A 23,453-nucleotide genomic window follows, 5' to 3' on the forward strand; every position below is an offset into this window, starting at 1 on the left:
AGGCAGTTCATGGCTGAACACAGTCATGTTCTGGCAACTCCTGTTGACGCGGCTGGAACCAACTGTGTTGGCTTCTGCCTTTCCATTGGACTATTGCAGCGACGTGGAGAGGGGGGATTTGCTGCATGGGTAACAGTTTATCCTTCATATCTACTTTACCTAGGCTTCGTGCACTGGAGAGGACACTCTATTCCAGAACCACTATTCAGGGGGCAATACCATGGTCTTCCGAGACTGAAGGATGCCAACATGATTTGAATTATTGCTCTTTAGCTTTAAACAAACATGGTGTAAGTTCAGACTCTTGTGTACTTGAAGCACCGTGTTACACAGTGGACTGACAAATGAGCCTGAGGTTTGTTGTCTTGCCTTGTCACACAGGGAACAGCTTGAGCCATCTGGATGCATTATGCTAAACTGCCTCCTTATTCTGCAGACACCTCTGGCATGATATGCCTTGGCATGTGTTGCTCTCTGGTTGTGCCAAGCTGCAATCTACAGTTTAGTCATGTAGTAAGTACCTGGTGGAGGACAGAAAATCCTTCCTCTGTACCAAGTGATGAACTCGCTGACTTTAGAACCCATTGAGTCTGGCTGTTCCATGTTTTCTAAAAACAAAATATGCCTTTAGTAATATTGATGAATTATTGACTCAGTGAGTGGAATATAAGTTATCAATGCCAGATCATTTTATGAAAGGAGAGCTAAACTAGTTGAACATTAAACCCAAATTGGTACATGGCAGGAATTCAGGGTGCACTACATGCCACTGAGAACAGACAAATGGCCTGTCACTTGATGACAGCCACGAAGAATGATTTTGTGGTTCCACCTTGCACTTGCTCAGGGGAGACATCCCAAAAGATCAGAAAAGTGATGTTTCCAGCATAGATCTGGAAACCGCATCACTGCAGCGTTATCCTTGAGTACCTTTTTAGAAACAATATCCAGTTCTGTGAAGGTTTCTGCATCTTGATGCAGTCTTGCCTCCTGAGGTCTTTTTTGCACTGCTTTATTCTCCATTTGGTTTGACATAAAGGAGAAACAGATATTAGCATCTTATGTAATTCCAAGATATTTTTTTCCCTTGTGGCTTTCCTTGATTTCAATAACATCTTTATTTATACCATCTTTGGTCCTTGACATAAATCTGTTTTTTTCTTTGAATTTTGCTGTTGTCAAACTGGCAGCACTTGTTGCAGTACCACTTGTGTTTATGTGCATAAATGTATTTTTCTCTTAAGCTTTGCATGTTTAATAGACATGTGATTACTAGGATCTCTATGGGAGGAAAAGAAAATACACATAGAATTATTCCAGCTTGTACAGGCCATCATTCATACTTGTTTAAGAGCATACATATTTAGTATATTTTATAGCCCATCAAAATAGTTTATCTTCTGGCTTTCATTATGTCTTGAGTACAGTCTTCCTTCTCACTCCATGCATTGGGTCTATACAAGAGGTACTAAAAACCCTCATATTTAGAAGTGTTACATGCTTCAACAGAAAAAGACACACTTAGGCAAAGATACTGGTGGTTTTCTTATATTCAGCAAGAGGAAACTAAAAGTAGTTGCTATACCAGTTCCCTGCTCTGTGTGTGTGTGTGTGTGTGTGTGTGTGTGTGTGTGTGTGTGTGTGTGAACACGGTGGCGCAACTAGGATTTGCGCCACCCGGTGCGAGAGGCCTGTGCATCACCCCATGCAGTGGGCAGGGCAACACCCCAGATGGTAGGCGTGGTGATGTACCATTGCCCCGCCCCCACTGTTTTTTTGGCAGTACCTTTTGTTAGAACACATATTTCAATGTGGATTGTTTCATTGCATTCTGCATGAAATTACACATTGATTGATATATAACATGATGGTATTATTCCTCCAAATTCTGATTTTAGTGATTTTGAAAACTTGTGGAGACACACACACACCCGTGTCAATTTACTAACACCTTATTGCAGCAATTCTCATACTTTTAGTACTGGGACCCACTTTTTAGAATGACAATCTGTCCAGGACCCATTGGAAGTGATGTCATGGCCAGAAGTGACATCATCAAGCAAATTAAAATAAATAAGTATAAATAGTTAAATTAAAATAAAAGAAATAATTAAATAAGGGGGAGCCAACCCTGTTCCACCAAGTGAGTTTTCTCTGTAGTCTGCCTGCAATAACACCCCCCCCCAAAAAAACAATCAGTGAGATTTCCAACCCTCCCAGTGCCCAGTTTAAAGTCCTTCTATTTCAAGCATATCAATACAAAGACCCACCTGGCTTTACAAGTCTGAGAGCCCAAGCCTATGCCTGTCTACTCAGAAGTAAGTCCCATTAGAGTCAGTGGGGCTTACTCCCAGGAAAGTGGGGATAGGAGTCCAGTCTCAGAGCCCAATTCTATGCATGTCTACTCAGAAGTAAATCCCATTAGAGTCAGTTGGACTTACTCCCAGGAAAGTGTGGGTCGGATTGGGCTGTGAGGGAAACTTTGCAAGAGCAAAATAGAAAACTTTCCCCTTACCAGTTCAAGCCTCTTTGTTGGTCCTTTCTAGTGGGGGGGGGGAGGGAGGCTGCCTTTTGGGGCTTTTGTTGCACTCCAGTCCCATCGGATCGAGACCATTCTGGTGTCCTCATATTCTTTGCCTGGCATGACCACCAGCCAATGCATGTCTGCCTACTCATGCGTAAACGCTACGTGAGGCTGCTTCGCTTCCCATAGGGCTCCATACACTCGCAGCTGGGGGGAGGGACCTGCTTCTTGGTTGTTTTTGGGGGGCTGCATTCATTGGATCAGGACCATTCTGGTGTCATTGGAGTCCTCTCAGCCTGCCCTTTCCAACGGACTATGGCCAGTACACCTACTTGCCAGTTAACACACGATACGGCTCACTTTCACTTTCCATAGGGCTCAATGCATTTTTCCTTCTGGTTTTTTGGCCATAAGTTTTGAAGGAAAAGAGCTATCTCAACGGGGAGTTTTGCATTGTGTTCCGCTGGTCATTCCGCATCCAATGGAGTATGGCATGACACGGTAGCTCGTAAAGGCGCGATTTTAGCTTGTCACCCCCTAGGGTGCGTCACCCGGTGCGGCCCGCACCCCCCAAGCAACGCCACTGTGTGTGAAACATTCAAAAATTCTAACAGTCATTATTCACTCCAGCATAGTATCTTTTCCAGTCGCTGTTTGCTGGTGTCTCCTTTCCATTTCTTTTTAGATTTTGAGAGTTTTGCGGGACAGGAACCATAAGAAGACTGTCAATTATTTGAAAGAATTACTATCTCCATACATTTTTTAAAGTCTGCCAATGTTAGTGGCCAATAAACAAGGGTGTTCTTTAAAAGCATATTTCTAGTGCATGAATGGCTGTTGTTCAGTTCGAAAACTCTGAAGTGATGACCTTGGGATTACCAACTATTGGAGAATTCAGGGTAAAAACTATCTGTAACTTTGGGGAGGGAGAGAGAACAACACTCCATTGTGCCACACAGTCTGTAATCAAGATGTTTCATCAGATTACAAGGACCTAGAAGAAAAAAGCTATGAAAGGAAAACTTATGTCTGCTTTTATTCTGCTGAGGAAAGATCTGGGGAAGAGCTGAAGTTGCTGGATAAATTTTGATTCTGTTTGTTCAATTTATCTTTACTTTCCCAAGCGGCACAATGAAAATAAGATGCAGTGTAATAGCAGCACCACATTAAAAAGTAATGAGAGCATGAAGTAGGGTATGAGGATGTGTTTGGGAAAGCAGCAGAAGAGAATAGCCATAAGGGAATTATTTTTATTTATAAGCATAAATTAACAGAAGCTAAAGTGGCACTGCTTTTTCTTGGGTTCAATAAAACAAATTTGCTCTTAGACCCATTAGAGTGGGAGAGCAGGAACTTCTCTCATATTTAAGTCAGGTCTTGAATGAAGTAGAATTCAGGAATAAAGGATCCCTAAGGGACCAATCCTATCCAAATTTCCAGCGCTGATGCAGCCATGCCAGTGGGGTGTATGTTGCATCCTATTGTTGGGTTGCAGTAACAAAGGCCTCCTCAAGGTAAGGGAATATTTGTCCCCTTACCTCAGGGCTACATTGCGACTGCATCAGTGCTGAAAAGCTGAATAGGATTGTGCTCTAAGAGTCTTTATGGAAGCCACTTCACTCCTGCCACCAACAAGGCCAGTTTGTCCATGAAACCAACAAAGGCAGTTACCTTAGGCCAGTGATTTTCAACCTGTTTCATCTCATGGCACACTAATAAGGCACTAAAATTTTCAAGGCACACCATCAGGTTTTTGACAATCGACAAGGCACACCATGCTGCCAGTGGGAGCTCACATCCCCATTGGCCCGACTAATAAATGATCTTCCCTCAAATTCCTGTGGCACACCTGGCCCGACTAATAAATGATCTTCCCTCAAATTCCTGTGGCACACCTGTGGAGCACTCGCGGCACACTAGTGTGCCACGGCACAGTGGTTGAAAATGGCTGCCTTAGGCAGTGAATTTTCAGGACACTCTCACCTCCACTGGCCCTCTTCCCTAGATTCAAAAAGGAAGAGAAGAATGGCATGGAAGAGGAAGTGTGGAAGAAAGAGTGGTGGTCTAGACCACTTGCAGTGCACTAACACACCAACCTTCATGCTTCCTCTTCCATTCTCAATTCCCCCTTTCCTTTTCAAATCTCAAGAATGGAAGGTGTAAGAGAAGAAGCAGTGGCTGGTGCACTGCCAGGCAGTCTTGGGCCAACCCTAAGCAGAGGTTTCCCATCAATTCTGTCTGAGATTGTATTGACTGGGATATCAGGGACTAAATCTGGGACTTTCCTCATGCAAAGAAGGTGCTCCTACCACTGGGTCAGTGCTTCAGTCCTATCCAAAACTAATGCTGCTGTTGCCCACCCACCCCGCAATGAAAATTTGTGTATATTAAGAATACTATGAAGTTCTCCTGCACAAACCCCACTGAAATGCACTATTGTGTTCTTTCATACCGCCAGTTAATTTCAAAGTAGTTTGCACACTAGAAACTAGGAGATTGTGTCCCGTGTATAGAGTGTTTGTTTCCAGTGAGCGAGATAGGACTACAGCCTAAGTGTTACTGTACACAATGGGCTTATTTCTAAGTAAAATAAATAACAGTTTTCAACACCTCTGCTATGTATACAAAATGCATATGATGTGTGCCACTAAGAATCTTGAACAATTGTCTCTGTTTGATTTTCTAGCCTCCTGCAGGTAACTTCTTATATCTTGTAAAATCTGGTAAAGAGAACTGGAAGAGAAATGGTCTCAAATTGGACTGAACAGGCAGTCGGTAGTCTTGCAAGGACAAGCAGTTTGTGGGTTACCTTGAGCTGCAGTAATATCATATCTTTCTATACTCCTCTCAGCTAGAAGCATTACTGCCATCCCCAATGGATACTTAATATATTGTGGTTCATCACAAATTGCTTAGATGTTCTTTGTGTTTGCATTTCCGTCATAAAAGTGGGCTAACAAAACAGTGCCTTTTGGGAATCTTCCCCCCCCCCCTTCCAAAGTTACACATTTTAGGCTAACATGAATTGGGCCTATTTCCAAAATGTACAGATTAGACCCCAGTTGAGAGGAACAGTGAATATTTACATGAGCATCGAATGTACTACTACCGATGATTGTGTTGATGAACACAAGGCTGTGGCAACAGAAAAAAGGAAGCACAGAATAGGAGTTTCTTACCATGGGGGAAAATCTCTCCACGTGGATCTTGATTTGTGGGCACTGTTTTCTAGCAAACCAGTTAGCCAAACAAACCCAACAATACATGGCACAGAGCAAAATAGTAAGTGAAGGTGCTGGAATTCTGTACTGTTTCATTTCAGGTGGGAGGTCCTCACCTGTCAAATGAAGTGGCATTACATATAATTACATATTACACAATGCTTCCTGTACTAGAATATTCGTTGCATATAGGAAAGTAGTATATAGGAAAGTATTGGGAAAGTACTGGGAAAGTGCATATAGGAAAGTACTGGGGGAAAGGTTTAAAGCAAACCTCTCCCTGATGTGCTGATTTACTACATGCAGGGTGTGTTTTGCAGGGGGAAGGATTAAAAAAAATATGAGTGCCTGCCTGTAGTGGATCAGTCTGAATTCTGCTTTCCTAATTCACCACCACACTTGGTGCAATGTGTATCTTGGGTCTTTGCACACACACATAGATAAGCAAAGATGTTTAGAATATGTTTCGTGGCATCCATTGAGCAATTTTGTTGGGGAGGAAAATTAAGGTTCTAGTTAGGAATGCTTGGAGCCTGCCAGGAAACAAAAGAGACCAAGATGTTGGTTTGTCTAAAGAATGTCCAGGTCAGTCCTCAGCATCCTCTGCACCTCTGAGTGATTCTTCCGTGTAATATTAGTATTACATTTTGTTCTGCAAAATCAAATTTGAATTAGCTCCTTGTGGTTTGTGAACGTGATGAGCCTGAATCGCCCATAAGCTTGTCACTCAGTATTTCCTCAAAATAACTGCCTACAATGAATGTGCACTGTCTTTTCAGAACGGGGAGAGAGAGAGACAGAGAGAGAGAGAGAAAGTGCAGAAGAAATGTAAATGTCACATAAATGCATAGCTGATTTCATTTCCATCATAGTCTCAGCTCCATCTATGCAGCAAAAGCAGGCAGATGTCACAATTGTAGGTTCATTTTTAATGTTAACTTACTTCAGCTTGGTTTGATTGAACAGCCACAGAAACAACAAAGTGATTCATGCTTGGAAAAGGTAGCTGGTGAGAAATTCTGTCCAGGCGAAGCTGTCAAGGGATTCCTTCAGAGATATTTCAAGCCTTTTCAGAAAGTCTTTCTCATGATGAAAGGATCCCCTTCTGGCTCTTCACAAAGGTCGATACTTTATGGAGAAAACCTATAGTAATGTATACAGCGCATCCATATAATTACAGGAATATGTCTTTTGCCCATTGGCACTGTGATTTTCAAATACTCAAGTTTCTAAAGAGCTGTTCTTGCAGCTACTGACACATGAGTGACTCATGACACTTATAAGTACCCAACTTTCCTCCACTATATTCAGCATGGTACAATTAGCCCAAGCGAGCCAGTTTAGGAGCAGTGATTGACAGCAGGGATCAGAACAAAACTATTCCTTTATGTGGCAACATACATAGAGCTGAACCTTACTAGTGTGCCAGTAAGCCATGGGTTTGGAAGGTTTTTCCTCTCTGAATACTTTCTAGAAATTTGCAAGGAGAATGACAATGTACTATGAGAATTTTGAGTTTTACAGTAATGGTAGTACTTGCAAACTTCTCCTCTGTTTGGAATTTTGAAAGTTGCCTTCTCTTTTCTTCATTGTACTGTTTCCATTTCCCATGCCCTTTACCAGCCAAACATTAATTCCTTTCAGTAGATCTTCCCACATATGAATATCCCTGCCAGCTTTCTAAATGCTCAGCACTTATTTATTTTCTATGCAAACTCCCCAAGTCTGGTATAACAGACTGAAGAATTTCCAAAAGACTACTAACTCATTGAGAGTTGGATATGGTAAGAGTTGCTGCAGCAGTTCAGTTTTTCATCCTATGTCACCACAGTGAGAAACTGTTACAATCTGCTCCTTAACCCAAAGCCCATCAAGTGTGACTTGAACATTATTAGGAAGCGTAGTTCATTTGCACCATGTCACAGCACACACATCTCTGCCCATAACTCTTGAGCATGAAACACTCTTGCTTCTGTTCGTTGGTGCTTCCTAGTAATGTACTTGATTGTCCTTGCACCTCCTTATTCCCAAAATAATGTTCTGTTTCCAAGAAATGCCTTATTTGTTACTTCAAACGCACACTTGTTAAATGTATCCCTGCTTTGCAGTCAGGGTCTTGATAATCTTGTAGGACTGAAATGTCAACCATTGTGATTCAACATTTTTCCAGTTCAGTTGCAACAGACTTCTGTGGACAGGTGTTCCATGTGGATGGCATTGCAAACAATTCATATGCATTTCCTTATCTATTATATTTATTTGAAAAATTTATATCCCATCTTTCCCATGCCAAAGCAAATACCCAGGACGGCTTACATTGTACATTTATTATGGAGCTTTGTATCACAAGAATAAGTTAAAAAAAAAAAGCATTAAACATTAATTTTAACATTGAACACTAAAACATAAAAAATATTAAGACAAAGCAAAACAAATCAAAAAACCCAACCACACATTGTCAGGTGGTGGGGGGAAAAACAAAATAATCCAGGGAAGCAGTCAAGCAATAGCACCATTGCAGAGGGACAAACCATCTACCCATCAACCAAAATGCCAGATGAAACAGATATGTTTAGAGCCCTTGCCAAAAAAGCCATGAGCCATGATATAGACAATGCTGTTTAAGATAGTCATTTTATAGTACAGGGGAGCCCCCATATCTGCAGATCCCATATCCACAGATTCAGTTATCAGTGGATCAGGTCCATGCCCCTACCACACATGCCTCTTCAAGAGGTGAGGGGAGCTCCCCTGCAAGGCTTCCCCAGGCCTCTCAATGCCTTAGAAGGCATTAAAAACTTTGCTTCCAGTTACACAGAGAAACCAGAAGTGACTTTTTTTAGCTTTAGGGCTCAGTCCGCAGACCGACATCTGCGGCCTCTGCTGGGCTGAGAGGACCCTCCAGAAGCAAAGGGAGCAGAGCTTTCCTCAGTTCTGAAGGGTGGGAGGGCAGGCATTCACCCGTATCTGCAGTTTCACATAACCATGTGGGGGGTTCCATCGCAGAACCACCTCAGATATGGGGGCATGCTTGTAGTAAATGACAAAAAAATAGGATTTTTTAATCATCAGAGTAATTGTATAGCATGAGTCTGTATGAGTTAGCTTTTGACCTTCTATCAGAATCATTTAGTATTCTGCGCTCCTCCATATAACTCTGTGGCAGTGTGCACCATGAGTGTCACATAAACCCATTTAGCCCATTCAAGCAATTGCACAGCTTAGTCTGGGCTGACTGAGACCTATGGCTGATGTCAGTAATAATCTAACCACATTAATGGCAGACAGGGCAAGTTACTTCCCTTTAAGGCCCCTCCCCCCAGAGGATACGGCACTTTTAGCTTTTAGTGTGCCTGCCCATTTCACAGTAGTACTGCAGACTATGTCTTATCACTTTGGCATCATGATTTTCCAGGATACATTTTAAGCTTCTGGGAAGGGTTCTGCCTATGGACTATGAAGCTCTTTTAATAAGCTCCTCATGCTAAAATCTCCAAATACTACTTTGAAAGTGGATCTCTTAATGTTTTTCAAAAAGCAAACCCAAGAGAGAGTTTCTTGTCTGTGTTCTCGAATCACCATAAAACGTCCAAGTGCACTGTATTTTCAAATATACTGCACTATGCAAGAAAAGTGTGTTTTTATGGTCGTCGCTCACTTAGAGCATAAAGGTGAATGATACTGTATGAGGATGATGTATCAGACCACACTGACTCATCCCAATGCCAATTCATAAATTACTCACTCAGTGCAATCTGGGCCAAGTGCTTTGTGCAATCACTGGTTTGACTCCTGCTGTTTGTTTACCTGTTTCTAAATTTCTTATTTCCCAACCTGAATGCAGTTAGCAGTACAGGAAATAATTAGAATGCAACCTTTATACTACTAATTAGAAACACTTATTAGCAAATGAAAGGAACGGTCATATCAGCTAAGGAAGGAACAAATTGTACTTCCGGAAACAAAGGTGAAGAAAGACACTGTGAGAATTAGCTAGACCAGTGGTTCTCACACATTTAGCACCAGATGGCAGATGGTTGGCAACCTTCAGTCTCGAAAGACTATGGTATAAGCCTACAGCACCTGGTATTCCCATGCGGTCTCCCATCCAAGTACTAACCAGGTCTGACCCTGCTTAGCGTCAGAGATCAGGTCATGCTTGGTTTAGACTCACTTTTTTAAAAAAATTTTTATTTATTTTTAATTAACACACACAAACATACAAACATATAACATACATTTAGGAGTGCTAAATACCATATACCAATACTCATTAATCATACTGTATCTCCTAATCTACTACTCATCTTCTTCTGCCTCTTATTAGTTTATCCATTTATTTATATAATATATACTAAATTTTCCCTAATGCCCTATACTATATTTTCTAAATTTTCACTTTGTATCAAACATAAACTTACTTCAATTACTCATTAATATTAAAACAAAATAATCTAATTACCAAAATATAGCAGCATATAAAACAATTCTTCCATCTACTTCTAACTCTTTTACTCATATATTTCTTACATCAAATATAATAGATTTTTCCTAATTCACTATAATATATTTTCTAAATATTCACTTTTTATCATTTAACATAATAACCACCTATAAAACAATTCACCCACACACTAACATTTCCAGCTATTTTTTCTAATTCATTCTAATTCATATCATATATCAATTTCGTATGTATTTGTTTTTTAAGTAAATTTAAACCAGTTATTAACTAAATAAAATCCTCCAATTTTCTTTAACCCTCAGGTTAACCCTCAGGTTTCTTTTTCTTTCTTTCCATTTTTTTTCTCCTGTAATATCTTTAATAATTTATCTCCATAACAGAATCCTATAAGCCCACACTTTCTTATATAAAGTATGTTCATTCTTCCAATTAACTGGGATATGTTTTCTTCTTGTTCCAACAAATTTTGTATTTTGTGCACCCATGTTACTCTGTCCATTTTCTCTATTTCAATCTCCATCAGCGTCCCCTCTAGATCCTGTTGATTTCCCACTGTTCTATTTTCTGTATCCACTCTTCTGATGATTTCATCCCTCACCATCATCTTTTCCACTTTCTCCTTCTGTGTATCTTCTACTTGTTTCTTCACATTTTCCAGTTGCTCCTTGCACACATCTATCTGTTGAGAGAGAGTCTTCAAACTGGGCTGAATCTGCAAGGACCAACTCAACTGCTGTCTTCTCATTGTGAGCAAGTTTTCCAAATTTTTAAGGATCATTTGAGTCCAAATATCTGGAACAGGCTCCATCTTGCAATTTCTCTCTAATCCACAAGATGTCCACAGCGTATTATTCTTCTTACTTCCACCACATGTTTTTTCAGTCAGGCATTCTTTGAATTTTTCTTGCAGATAACAGTGTGGTTAATGGAGAAAAACAAAACGAAAGAAACAGTCTCAAGAAGACAAAACTTTTTCAATTCTAATGAAAATTATGTCCACAAGCAACTCTGGATTTTAGTCCACATACTAAATTATATTTATAGTTATAATCCACGACTGACTTATTCCACTACAAAGATAAAGAGCACTTTCAACATCCTTTAAAAGTTTCTCATTAACGCCTTCAGTTATCCAGGGCTTTTAGCCAAATCAGTCAATCAAAGCCGGGGACAATATTAACACATACTTAACTTAAATTTCCAACTTATACTTTATGCTTCATGCTTTTTCTTCCATATGGTATCTTAGCACAGAGCCAGCAGCTTGATTGCAGACACTGCATCTCCCCCAGTACTGTCCCTGACGATTAGGTTTCCTGGTCGGGCTTTCAAAATCTCAGATACCTGCGCCGTGGAAAGATCTTATGTCTCCTGATAAAGATCTTCAGATAAAGATCTGGATAAAGATCTGGATAAAGATCCACTTTTTAGAATGAGAATCTGTCAGGACCCACCGGAAGTGATGTCATGATCGGAAGTGACATCATCAAGCAGGAAAATTTAACAATCCAAGGCTGCAAGCTGCATACTTACCCAGGAGTAGGTCCCATTAACTACCATTGTTAAAAGAATATACATAGTAGCTTGTTAAAAGTATAGATCTGTCATATTTCCCCAAATACAGTCACATGCCATGATAGCATCAAGTCTAATATATTAAAAATAAACTATTGAAATGAATGGGGACCCACCTGAAATTGGCTTGCGACCCACCTAGTGGGTCCTGACCCACAGTTTGAGAAACACTGAGCTAGACAATGAGGGAAGCACCCTGATTGCAATAGCTTTTGTTCCATATGTTTAGACCCTTTAATTCAAAAGCAGTGGCATACTTCTTTATACACAGAACAAATGAATCAAATGGGCCCAGTTCAGGGCCCAATCCTATCCAACTTTCCAGTGCTAATGCAGCTGTGTCAACAGGGTGTCACTGTGTTCTATATTTCACAGAAGCCTCCTCAAGGCTGTCAGAAAGGTGCGAGGACTGACACAGAGACCTGTCACAGAGGCCTCCTCAAGATAAGGGCTGCATCAGTGCCGAAAAGTTTGTTTGTTTAAGAAATTTGTATCCTGCTTTCCACCCCACTTTGGCTTACAAAATATTTCAATATAATAGATAAAACAATGCTAAAAACATTAATAAAAATACTTTAAACCATAAAACAATAAGACACAGTTGGATCATTGAAAGATGTTTCATAAAAAGCGCCAGTCCCCTAGTGTTGGCATTTAAAACCTTCGCTAAATAAAAAAGTCTTGAGACCCCGCTAAAAGAACTCTAAGGAGGGAGCTGTTCTCAATTCCAGGGGGAGGGAATTCCATAGATGTGGCGCCACTACCGAGAAGCTCCTATTTCTTGCCACCATTCCCCTCACCTCTACTGGTGGTGACACAGTTGGTTGGGATTGGGCCCTTAGTTGATTTTTTCCCCCAGTGTGTGTTCATTAAAAAATTAAAAAATGAACACACACTACTAACTGCAAGTCAAATAGGTGTTAAGCCTACTTGTTACATGTTAAGCCTACTTTTTTGTTCTACGAATTTTGCCTATAGATTTTGTTCTGTTTATAAAGAAGTGTGCACGGCTTCTGTTGCCTCCAGAAGGCTTTCTAAAGCCCTCAGAGGCAGACTGCAACCTCTGTAGGCTTCGGAATGCCTTCTAGAAGCAAAAAAAACACCAAAGCTGACTTACTCAGGAGGAAAACCCGAAGTGACATTTTTATGTCTTTTGGGGTGCAATCCTAACCCCTTATATCAGTGCTTTCCAGCACTGGCACAGCGGTGCCAATGAGACATGTGCTGCATCCTGCAGTTGGGTGTCACTCACGGAGGCCTCCTCAAAGTAAGGGAATGTTTGTTCCCTTACCTCAGAGCTGCATTGCCCTTATGTCAGTGCTGGAGAACACTGACATAAGGGGTTAGGATTGCACCCTAAAAGGCACTCTGAGGGTAATGAAAACTCCAGAGAACTCCGGGAGCACAGTTCTGGTCACCTTCGGAGGGTTCAGGTTGGGTCAAGTCTGGCTTATCTGTCTCAATGCCTTCAGAGGTTTTAAGGGGCCGCAAACCATAGATTTCCTTATCCGTGGTTTTCTGTATCCGCACGGGGGTGTGTGTATGTGTCTGAAAATGGATCCCTGTGAATACTAAGGCCCCACCTGTATTTACACTTGGCCTGATGAGAAACTGAAAACAAAAAGCTTCCATGCATCCATGACCAAAGAGACATGATCTGTACCAAAAGTCAAAGGAGTTTTCCACGCGAGCATCTTTTAATGATCCAGATGTGTCCACCAGATTTACTAATTGATTGTTCCTTATTAGTTAGCACCATCCAGAATGGTATTGTTCCAGGATACTTAGTTTCAGTTGCTGCTGTCTCTCTTTTCCAGTTGGGCTATCCTGAAACAAAAAATTATAGGCTGAACAGCTACAGCAGTGATTTTCAACCTTTTTCATCTCATGGCACACTGAGAAGGCACTAAAACTGTCAAGGCACACCACCAGTTTTTTTGACATTTGACAATGCACACCATACTGCTGGCTGGGGGAAATCACATTCCACATTAATAGCTCAAAAAATGCTATATGAGCAGCATTCTTACGGTGCAATCCTGGCATGTCTGCTCAAAAGTAAGTCCCACTGAGTTCAACGGGACTTTATTCCCAGGTAGACATGCATAGTATTGCAGCCTTAATTATCTTGAACAGCTCAGCCTTCCTCATCAAGTAGCAGGTGGTTGTTTGTTGTAATAGGAACATCATCTTCCCACTTTAAGAATTTTGCATTGGAGCAAATTGTTCAAACCACAACCACAATGAAATCCTGCCACATGAATAAATCAGAGAAACCAGGGAGGGCCTTGATACCCAATCACTTCATATTCGTTGGTTTATTGTTTGACTTGGGCGTAGTCTCAATCCTTGGCCTCATGTTAAGATCATTTAAAATCTGAGAAGCTGTAGGTTTAATCAGTTGTCCTTGTTGTGCTGACAGTCATCATTTAATAGGAGCTGACAATTGTACGATTGACAAATTTCCTCAGGAGGGGCACAGATAGAAGAACAACTTTGCGTCACACCACAACTGATCCTTGGAAACAGAGCTCCCAATTATGGAAACAGCCCCTTGCTGTGTGACTGGAACCTTCCTCAAAGCCAGTCCAGTATGTTTGACTTGAATCAACTGACAGGAGCTTTTATAAACCCCTCTAATAGCAGGGCTGTAAAGCTTATAAACGGAGTACAGAACCCCCCTTTATAAGTCAGGACTATGGATTGGAAAACTTGGACTTCTGGTGAAAAGACTTATAAAGGCAAGTTTTCTTCCATGAGAAACAATGCAAATACTGTTATTGGGGACCAGGGTAGCCCATTCAGGTGGCAAGGTGATGCAGGTTGCATCAGCAGCAGGTTGCAGAGGTTGAGAGGGCAACAGATTCAGGGAACCTGCCACCCTTACCTCCCCCCTGCCCAGCCAGGAAGCTGATCATCCAGCTCTGTGCTCCTCATGTGATTACTTTAAACCTGGAAGTGCAAGGCTTCCAATTTTATTTACAGGAACTGTGTGAATGAAGGAGTTCCTTCATTTGCACAGTCCTTTAGATAAAACCAGAAGTCCTGCAATCTGGAAAAGGATGGCAAGGGGCTGGGGGTGGGTGGAGAGCAGAGGTGACAGTGGCAGACCCAAGGCAGCATTGGGAAGTGTTCTGGGTCCTGAGATCCCGATGGAGATTGTACCTTAAAGAAGGAATTTTATCTTAAAAGAAACAATGGAATAAGATGAGGATAGGGATTGTAGAGAATGTAGAGAACTGAATGCGGTTCAGAACTTGTATAAACCAGTACACTCCCAGAATGCAACACCTATTCTTGTTTTGAGCCAACCCCCACACAGAATTTTACAGTAATATTGTATGCATACTTTATAAAACATTTTCACATAAAAGAAAAGCCTTTGCAAACATTTTTACAGAAAATAGTGAAAAAACTCAGTGAAAAAATCTTCTGCGATTAAATCGTGGCTGAGGAAGTGGAAGGAGTTGCAGGAAGAGGGTCATCTAGTGCCATCTTAGCTAAGATAGTGTCTGTGCAGTAGATCCTATTAATGATGACACAAAGCCAAAATACTAGGAAAGTGGAAATTGACAGAGCAGTAGTGTAATGCAATAAATCATGGTGTTCCTTTAAAAGCTCAGAAGGAGGGAGCAAGCAATAAAACCACATAGGCACAGCAATAGCAAAACGTGCACTGTATCTTTAAAAACTCAGAGGAGAAAAGAACCTGCAGGCACAAGGTGGGAGAAAGAAGTGCCTGAACTAGGCAAAGGACAAAAGAATTTTGTGTCCTTTCAATGTTTAGTTTTAATTTTAATGTCTACTTCCTGGAAAAAATGAGAACTTAAATGCAGGGAGACTTATAACTGACACTTATGTGGCAAGACTTATATTTTATTGCTGCCCCTCTTGGTTTACACAGATGCTTGGTTTACTTGGTTTTCAGTTTACTGTCCTGTTTCGTATGAGGCTTTTTGTATCCTCTCATGTTCACAATAGACCTGTGCAGATGACAATCGAGGCTGCATGAATATGAGGAGGAGGGAAGTGAGTTTGTGGCAGCAAGCCCTACCTCCTGGGCTTACACATTGAGGGATGCTTCTGCATAGAGTTTGCAGGTGTATGTACTGTATGCATACAGGTTGCCTGTATAAATCTAGTTGCCTGGAAAAGACATACAGAGGGATCTTGGTACTAGGGGTCTGTTTTGGACTCCCCCCAGTGGATATCGAAATCAGTACTGAAAAGGATCCAATGAGGACCTGTTCCAGAACCCCAGTCGATACCGAAATCAGCGAGACCAAAATAATTGGATAATGAAATCAGCGGAAACCAAGGTCCACCTTTAAATGATTTGTAACAAGCTATAGACACTATACCACATTCAGCCGCTAGATGGGGTGAAATAATTCCATTAGATTCCATTATTCACCCCATCTAGTGGCTGAATGTGGTATAGCATCTATACCAATGCATTCTGGAGCAACAATGGAGGTGCAAGAAACCCGGAAGCAGAACTTTAAAGCTATCTTTAACCCAGAGAAGCTTGCAATCAGTACAGTAACAGTGCAAAGGTAGGAAATTGGATTTTGGTGCTTTTTTTCCTTGTTACAAGGCATTGAAAGGTGGACACCAGTATTAGTGGTGAGTCAAATCAGTGGACGCTGAATCAGTGGATACCGAAGTCTCACCTGTACATTCAGGGTCGTGATAGGCTGGTAAGATTGGGCACAGGCCAAGAGCACCCATCCATCCTAGGGGCCCTCCTATCAGGCCAACCCCAGTGCCAGTGCTAGCATCCAGTTTGCCATCAGAGGATAGATAGGGGTAATAGATAGGATGCAACTATTGGGTGGAATGATAAAGCCACTAGTTACGAGGTAGACAGGGGATTGAATTGTTCAGCTACAATCAAAAGATAATCTTTAATTTGCCAGTGTGTAAATGAAATGATATATGGAAATGGCAAGGATGTCTTCCCTTTTTCCCAATTCCTGGCTCATCATCTTCATTCTCTGAGTGTATAATTTATTTGTAACATTGAATATATTGTAATTGTAATATTTAAGAAACTTTTTTTCTCCTCCCTCCCCCACTGGTCCCAATGCAGGAGAAGAAAACTTACTGGCAATTTTGAAACGAAGATGGTGGAAGTACATGATCCTTGGAATAGTAGATATAGAAGCCAATTATCTGGTAGTTAAAGCTTATCAATATACCACTCTGTCTAGTGTACAGGTAAGGCTTCGAATTACAGTGTGTGCTGGCTTGAATTATTTCTTTCACTGTCTCTCATTCCCACTGCCTTGCCATTGAAGGTCACAACCTGCCATTACCTACTTTTCCCCTGATTCACGGGATGGGCAAGATAGGAGTTAATATTTAAAGGCCCTGTTTTACAGACTATCATTCCATATGAATGAGATGATGCACATGGCAGCCATTAAGAAATCACACAGTGAAGAATGAGGTAGGGAGGTGATTCTGCTTTCCTGTAAGCAAGGGGTAGTAGAACAGTCCAGTAACTAGATGACCAAAAATTAGGTAAACCAGAGAAGAACTGTTCTAGGGGAGGAAAGAGACAACAGGCACTGCCTAACATTTTCAGTTTACGCCAATCATGCTGCATGTCTACGGTATGGTCTTCCACTGCTGAAACAACCAGATTTCTCTCCAGTAGAATGGGCGTTGCATGAAATGATCACTTGTAACAGCTGCACCCACCCATAAATAAAATAACCCTCTTGTGTTGCCACAGGCCTCTTCTGACATAACTGACACAGGCAGCACACTGAAGAGGTACATTGACTAAGCTCCCAAAATATAGACCGATCGTCAGAGTTTCAGCCTTGCCAATTCTTAGGGAGTGCTTGAAACTTGTTAAACGGAATTAAGGGTTGTTTTGTGCTGAAGTTCCTTGGGTGGTGCAGCACCCACACAATTGCATCAGAACCAACTGGCCATGTGAGTCACTGCTTCTGTGAATGGTGTCAGAGAGGAAATAAGCTCCAGCTGTGATTCTTAGTAATGGGAGGCAGCCCTCCTCATGTAGGCTAGGAAAGAAGCTCCTCCCTATCCCCCTCTTTTACCCTAGATTTGTGTGTTGCTTGGGGAAGGAGATGAGGACTAGTATCTTTTTATGTCATGTCAATTTTATTGCTTACAGCCATAGTTCATTATAATGACACACACATTCTGCGGCTAGAGGGCAAGATTATTAGCACTGATACACAATGTAGAATATTAAACCAAGGAGCTAGCCAAATGACTAGTTTCTTTTCCTTCTGCACTGATGCTGTGGAACACACACCTCTTTGTTCTCAGTCTCCTGTATTTTAATCTTTGTTGGGAGCCATCTTGGAGAAAGGTGGGATATAATTTTTTTTTAAACTACTGTAGTTCTAATATCGCCCTGCATATTCCTATTTCTGTTGAGGCCATATATAGTTTATGCATGCCATGAGTCAGAGTTCTCACTTATGCAGGTGGCGCATGAAGACAGCAGCCACCTCTTCTGTTACTGCTGCTGTCTTTTTTTCCCCTGGCTATCCCAGTTACAGAAATGTAAGCAGCTGGACCACAATCAAGTGTTGCCACAAGGTTGTGTGCCTGAGTACACTACTTACATGAACAAAATGAGTCTATGTTTAAGTGAACTGGTCATTAATTAGAAAGGCATCTAAGACTATGATGGAAATAAGGGCATTGCGACAGATATGTTTTTTTGCTGATGGCAATGAGATTTCAATAAATGAGAAATCTCATTTACAATATTTTAATAATAAGCAGTATATGAACCATTTCAGCAGATAATCAGCTTTACCGCATTTATCCATTTTTCACATGAAGTGTCTGCTCCGTGATGCAAAACGTAATATGGAAATGTAGTAAGCCTGTTGTGCTTTCAAGAAAGAATAATCATCAGGCAGCTTCCTCTATAAAAACATAAGCTTAATTACCAAAATAATATTCATAGGCACACAATTCACTATTTTGTGTTTAACTTAAAATAGCTCTAAGTTTCCATGAAGATGTGTTGCACAACATTAAACTTGCTTGAATAAATTACCTTTTTTTCTGATTTCCATTGGAACTCTCTTATCTCTGTATTTGTTCCACTACCATTCTCTTTTGTCTAAAGGCTGCTTCATGCAACATTTTTTTGGAGTAAACACCTGAATGTATGACAAACATGTGCAGATATGCTTCTCAGGAAGCTGTGATTGATTGCTATGCTCTGTTGAAGGGACGCTGGGAGCCTAGTCTTAAATTTACCAGCCATCCTTGGATCTGATGCTCTGCTGGCACTGACTGCCATAAAGCAGTATTTCTCAACCAGAGCAATGGCAGTCATAAAAGGTGCTCCAACTTCTAGAATTCTGTGGGAAGTGTTGAGCCAGTGCTGCGCTGAGACGTGTTGTTCATGTGTTGAGACCATGGACTGTGTCCGCGGTTGTAACCTGAATGGGTGTGCATCAGCAAACACACCCAGTGAAGGCACAGAGCTATGAAGGGTGTTGGTGCTAACAGCAGAGATTGATGGCATGTTGCTGTTCAGACTGTAAGTTTGGTTCAGTAATACCTGAACAGGGCTTTAGAGTGCTTACATTCGAATCATCTTAGGCCGCAATCCTAACCAGCTTTCCAGCTCTGACATAATGCAACTCCAAGGTAAGGGAACAAACTTTACCTTACCTTGAGGAGCAGGGCCTAGAAGAGGGCTCACTCTCCATGTGGAATGCTGGGGGCGTTACCGTGGGCACATGGCAGCAACTACTGCCACAAGGCCTAAGAATGCATACATTCTTTAACAGTGTCATATCTGGGAGGAAACTTACCTGCTACAGTAGCTCTTTGGCTTGTGGAACCACTTACCATGAAGGAGCGTAGAGGCGCTCAGTGACACAGCTGTGGGACTGCAGCTGCTGCAGAAGTCAGTTTAGGTGTACATATAACATTCTCCATTCTAGTGTGAGCCTAAATACAATGATGCTAATTTCCTGCAATGATTTTCTATATTTGAAAGATTTTAGAGAGACTTAGGAGTGTGTCTGGTTTTTTGTATGACTGTCTCTAGCTGCCAACAACACCAGGCAGGTGGGTAGACCTGAGCTCTGCATTGGGAGACTCGTAGAACTGGTCTCCAAAGACTATTCCAGCTGTTACCACTTTCCGCCTACCTGTTTTGCCCGCATTCTGCCCACCCCCATTGCCACCCCCTTCCACTCTGTTTCACCCCTTCCCTCTTTGGGAAGGGGTCCAAAAAAAACTTTGTACTCCCTGATAAAATTCCTCTCAGAGGCCCTGTTGAGGAGACCTCCATGACTGCCCCCCAACTGCAGGATGCAGCACATGCCCCACTGGCACAGCTATGCCAGTACTGGAAAGTTGGTTAGGATTGCGCGCTTATCTAAATAAAAGTCTTGCTGCGTTTTGGAGAGTCTCTGAATGACAGGGTTGACTAAACTCTGGTTCGCGAGCCACATGTGTCTCTATGACGTATAATGTGTGGCTCACAAAATATGTTGGCTGAGCTCCATTTTGCATCACAATTAATGTATAAAGCAAATAACAAATTTTCAAGCTTTATTAGTTATATTTATTAGTTATAGTTTAAAATGAATTTTAAACCACTGGATTAAAATGTAAGTTTAATATTCATGGTGAGGTAAATATATCTAAGAATTTAAATACTTATTGAATATTGCGGCTCCCAAATATCGGAAGTTTATCGTATGTGACTCTTTCATTAAGTGCGTCTTGCCATCCCTGCTGTACAGTGTGACATTCCCAGTTGATTCCAGGTACTATTGTGTCACCTGTTTATGTCTGCAACAGGTTTAGGAAGTATTTTAAGTTCTGTGTGTTCAGACTATCACAGCTATTGCTCTTCAGGCACACATAAAACTCTCATCGCCCTTCACTCACCAATATTGAGAGATGCTGAATTTCTATTAGTTGTAGGTCTTCATGCACATCAAATATTTCTTGGGCTTTCAACCTCCTGATACTGCATTTCTTTTTAAAAAGCTACCAGCATTCTACATCCTGCAGACTGTATTCTAAGATACAGGCTTTCTCTTTAAAATGCCATGCATTATACATTGTCTTTCTAGCTGGGTTTTCTTTTTCATTGTGTTAAATAGCATTATGGGTGACGTTCTGCCACTGGTGCTTGCAATAGCCATAGTTCAGTCCTGGGTTATACTTGTGTGACAGCTTATGCAGTGTGAAGATGTGAAATCTTTTGCTTAAGGAGATGCCTTAGAATAGCCTTGGCTATAGTCTCTGGGCAGCCTCATTCATTAATTTTCATTTTATATTCATCTACTCCATGAAACTGGTTTCAGGAACAAAACGTTATTGCATGTTTGGCTTTTCTCCCAGTCTATTTCATTATTAAATCTATTTTTTTTTTACCATATCAGCTTTTTAAAAACAGGGATAAGGTATTTGATCCAGGGATAAGGTATAAAAACAGGGATAAGGGATAAAGTGTTGTCTTGTGTGCTCCCTGGAGCATTTGGTGGGCCACTGTGAGATACAGGAAGCTGGACTTGATGGGCCTTTGGCCTGATCTAGCAGGGCTTTTGTTATGTTCTTATTTTGAATTATAATCCCAATGTGATTTAATATTACAAATATTTATCAAGCTAAAATGTCTACTTGTGGATACTTGCTAGTGTCAGTAACATAGATGTATGCCCACATTATTCACCTGCTTCACAGGTAATAACAGTAGCATGGGAGCTGGTTTCCTATGTCCAGATCTCACATGGCTGCTGTCTGCATGATAGCACATGACTGAGGCCAATGGTGGCTTTTGCCAGTGGAAATGGGTCCCTCTGCCTTGGCCAGGTACTGCAGTCCTACCTATAGGATCTTAGCATTCGCAAGCAGTGTACAACCATATAGGTTCACACTATGGGAAAGCAGCCAGAACATCAGTGCCATTGTGTGTGAAGAGGGCCATTATGGTAGCTGCATGTAAGTCATTTGCCTACCATGGAGACTGTGTCTTTTGTCAGCATTAATGTGTTTCCAGGACAAGACCTCAAAGTGATCCCCCAAGCATATGAAGGTCTAAAGGTCTTTTATCTACAAAAGCAAATACATTGCTTTCCTAAAGGTAGAACATAACAAATAGTTGGTGTGTATGTGATTTTTGTTCCTAGCAAAAGCAAAATGTGATTGTCAGCTGGCACTTACACATGGCAGCATTACCTATTCAAATAACAGAATGGTTTGTTATTTCATGTCATAGTGTTTGGCTATTGTGCATTCTTTCCGTGCTAGCTATACTATGAAATTATGCAACACCTGTGAAACGTATGTACAATAATACTCTGATTCTATCTTTTCCTTATGGATCCACAGTTGGAAACTGTCGCTATATGCAGGACTTTATCTGCAACTATGAATATGAGGTTTCCATTCCTGAAAATGAAAATCAGGAGTATTTGTGGCTCCTCTAGCGATAATTTCTGGGATAGGGAACAGACAATATTGAGATACTAGGATGTTACCTACTTGTTCTTTTGCAATCCTTTTTCTTCTCCCACCCTGTCCCCTCTTTAGCAGAGTTTATTTACACCTCTGTCAGTCATCAGTTCTCAGCTGAGTGAAATGTGGACATAATAAAGTTGGCCACAAGAAGCAAAGTAAGATATTTGCCTCATGAGAAGCAAAATAAAGATGATTCATGTGAGTCACATACCTGCCTTCTGCAGTTCACTGTGGCATTTGTATAATGATTTCCCTTATTTCAAAACGTTCATACTCGGTGATTGATGGCTATCACTCATCCATGCTTACCAACTTGAAAATGCAACCAGCAGTCCCATAAGAACATATAAGAACAGCCCCACTGGATCAAGCCATAGGCCCATCTAGTCCAGCTTCCTGTATCTCACAGCGGCCCCACCAAATGCCCCTGGGAGCACACCTGATAACAAGAGACCTGCATCCTGGTGCCTTCCCTTGTGTCTGGCATTCTGACATAGTCCATTTTTAAAATCAGGTTGCACATACACATCATGGCTTGTAACCAGTGATGGATTTTTCCTCCAGAAACTTGTCCAATCCCCTTTTAAAGGCATCCAGGCCAGATGCCGTCACCACATCCTGTGGCAAGGAGTTCCACAGACCAACCACACGCTGAGTAAAGAAATATTTTCTTTTGTCTGTCCTAAGTCTCCCAACACTCAATTTTAGTGGATGGTCCCTGGTTCTGGTGTTATGTGAGAGTGTAAAGAGCATCTCTCTATCCACTTTATCCTTCCCTTGCATAATTTTGTATGTCTCAGTCATGTCCCCCCTCAGGTGTCTCTTTTCTAAGATGAAGAAGCCCAAATGCTGTAGCCTTTCCTCATAAGGAAGGTGCCCCAGCCCAGCAATCATCTTAGTTGCCCTCTTTTGCACCTTTTCCATTTCCACTATATCATTTGTGAGATGCGGCGACCAGAACTGGACACAATACTCCAGGTGTGGCCTTACCATCGATTTGTACATTGGCATTATAATATTAGCCATTTTGTTGTCAATACCTTTTCTAATTATCCCAAGCAGAGAACTGGCCTTCTTTACTGCTGCCATACATTGGGTCGACACTTTCATCAACTTGTCCACCACCACCCCAAATCTCTCTCCTGATCTGTTACAGACAGCTCAGAACCCATTAGCCTAT

General features: G+C 41.4%; 1 protein-coding gene across 1 annotated transcript in view; it reads left to right on the forward strand.

Moving 5' to 3' along the window:
- The window catches only part of SLC35F1 (solute carrier family 35 member F1), a 257,867-nt gene that overhangs the window by 185,279 nt on the left and 49,135 nt on the right, over window positions 1-23,453 (forward strand). Inside the window, exon 3 of the mRNA XM_066613772.1 lies at window positions 16,878-17,005. Coding sequence (XP_066469869.1) covers window positions 16,878-17,005 — 128 coding nt within the window. The remainder of the gene's footprint in view (window positions 1-16,877; window positions 17,006-23,453) is intronic.

This window comes from Tiliqua scincoides, chromosome 1, assembly GCF_035046505.1.
Source record: "Tiliqua scincoides isolate rTilSci1 chromosome 1, rTilSci1.hap2, whole genome shotgun sequence".
Lineage (NCBI taxonomy): Eukaryota > Metazoa > Chordata > Lepidosauria > Squamata > Scincidae > Tiliqua > Tiliqua scincoides.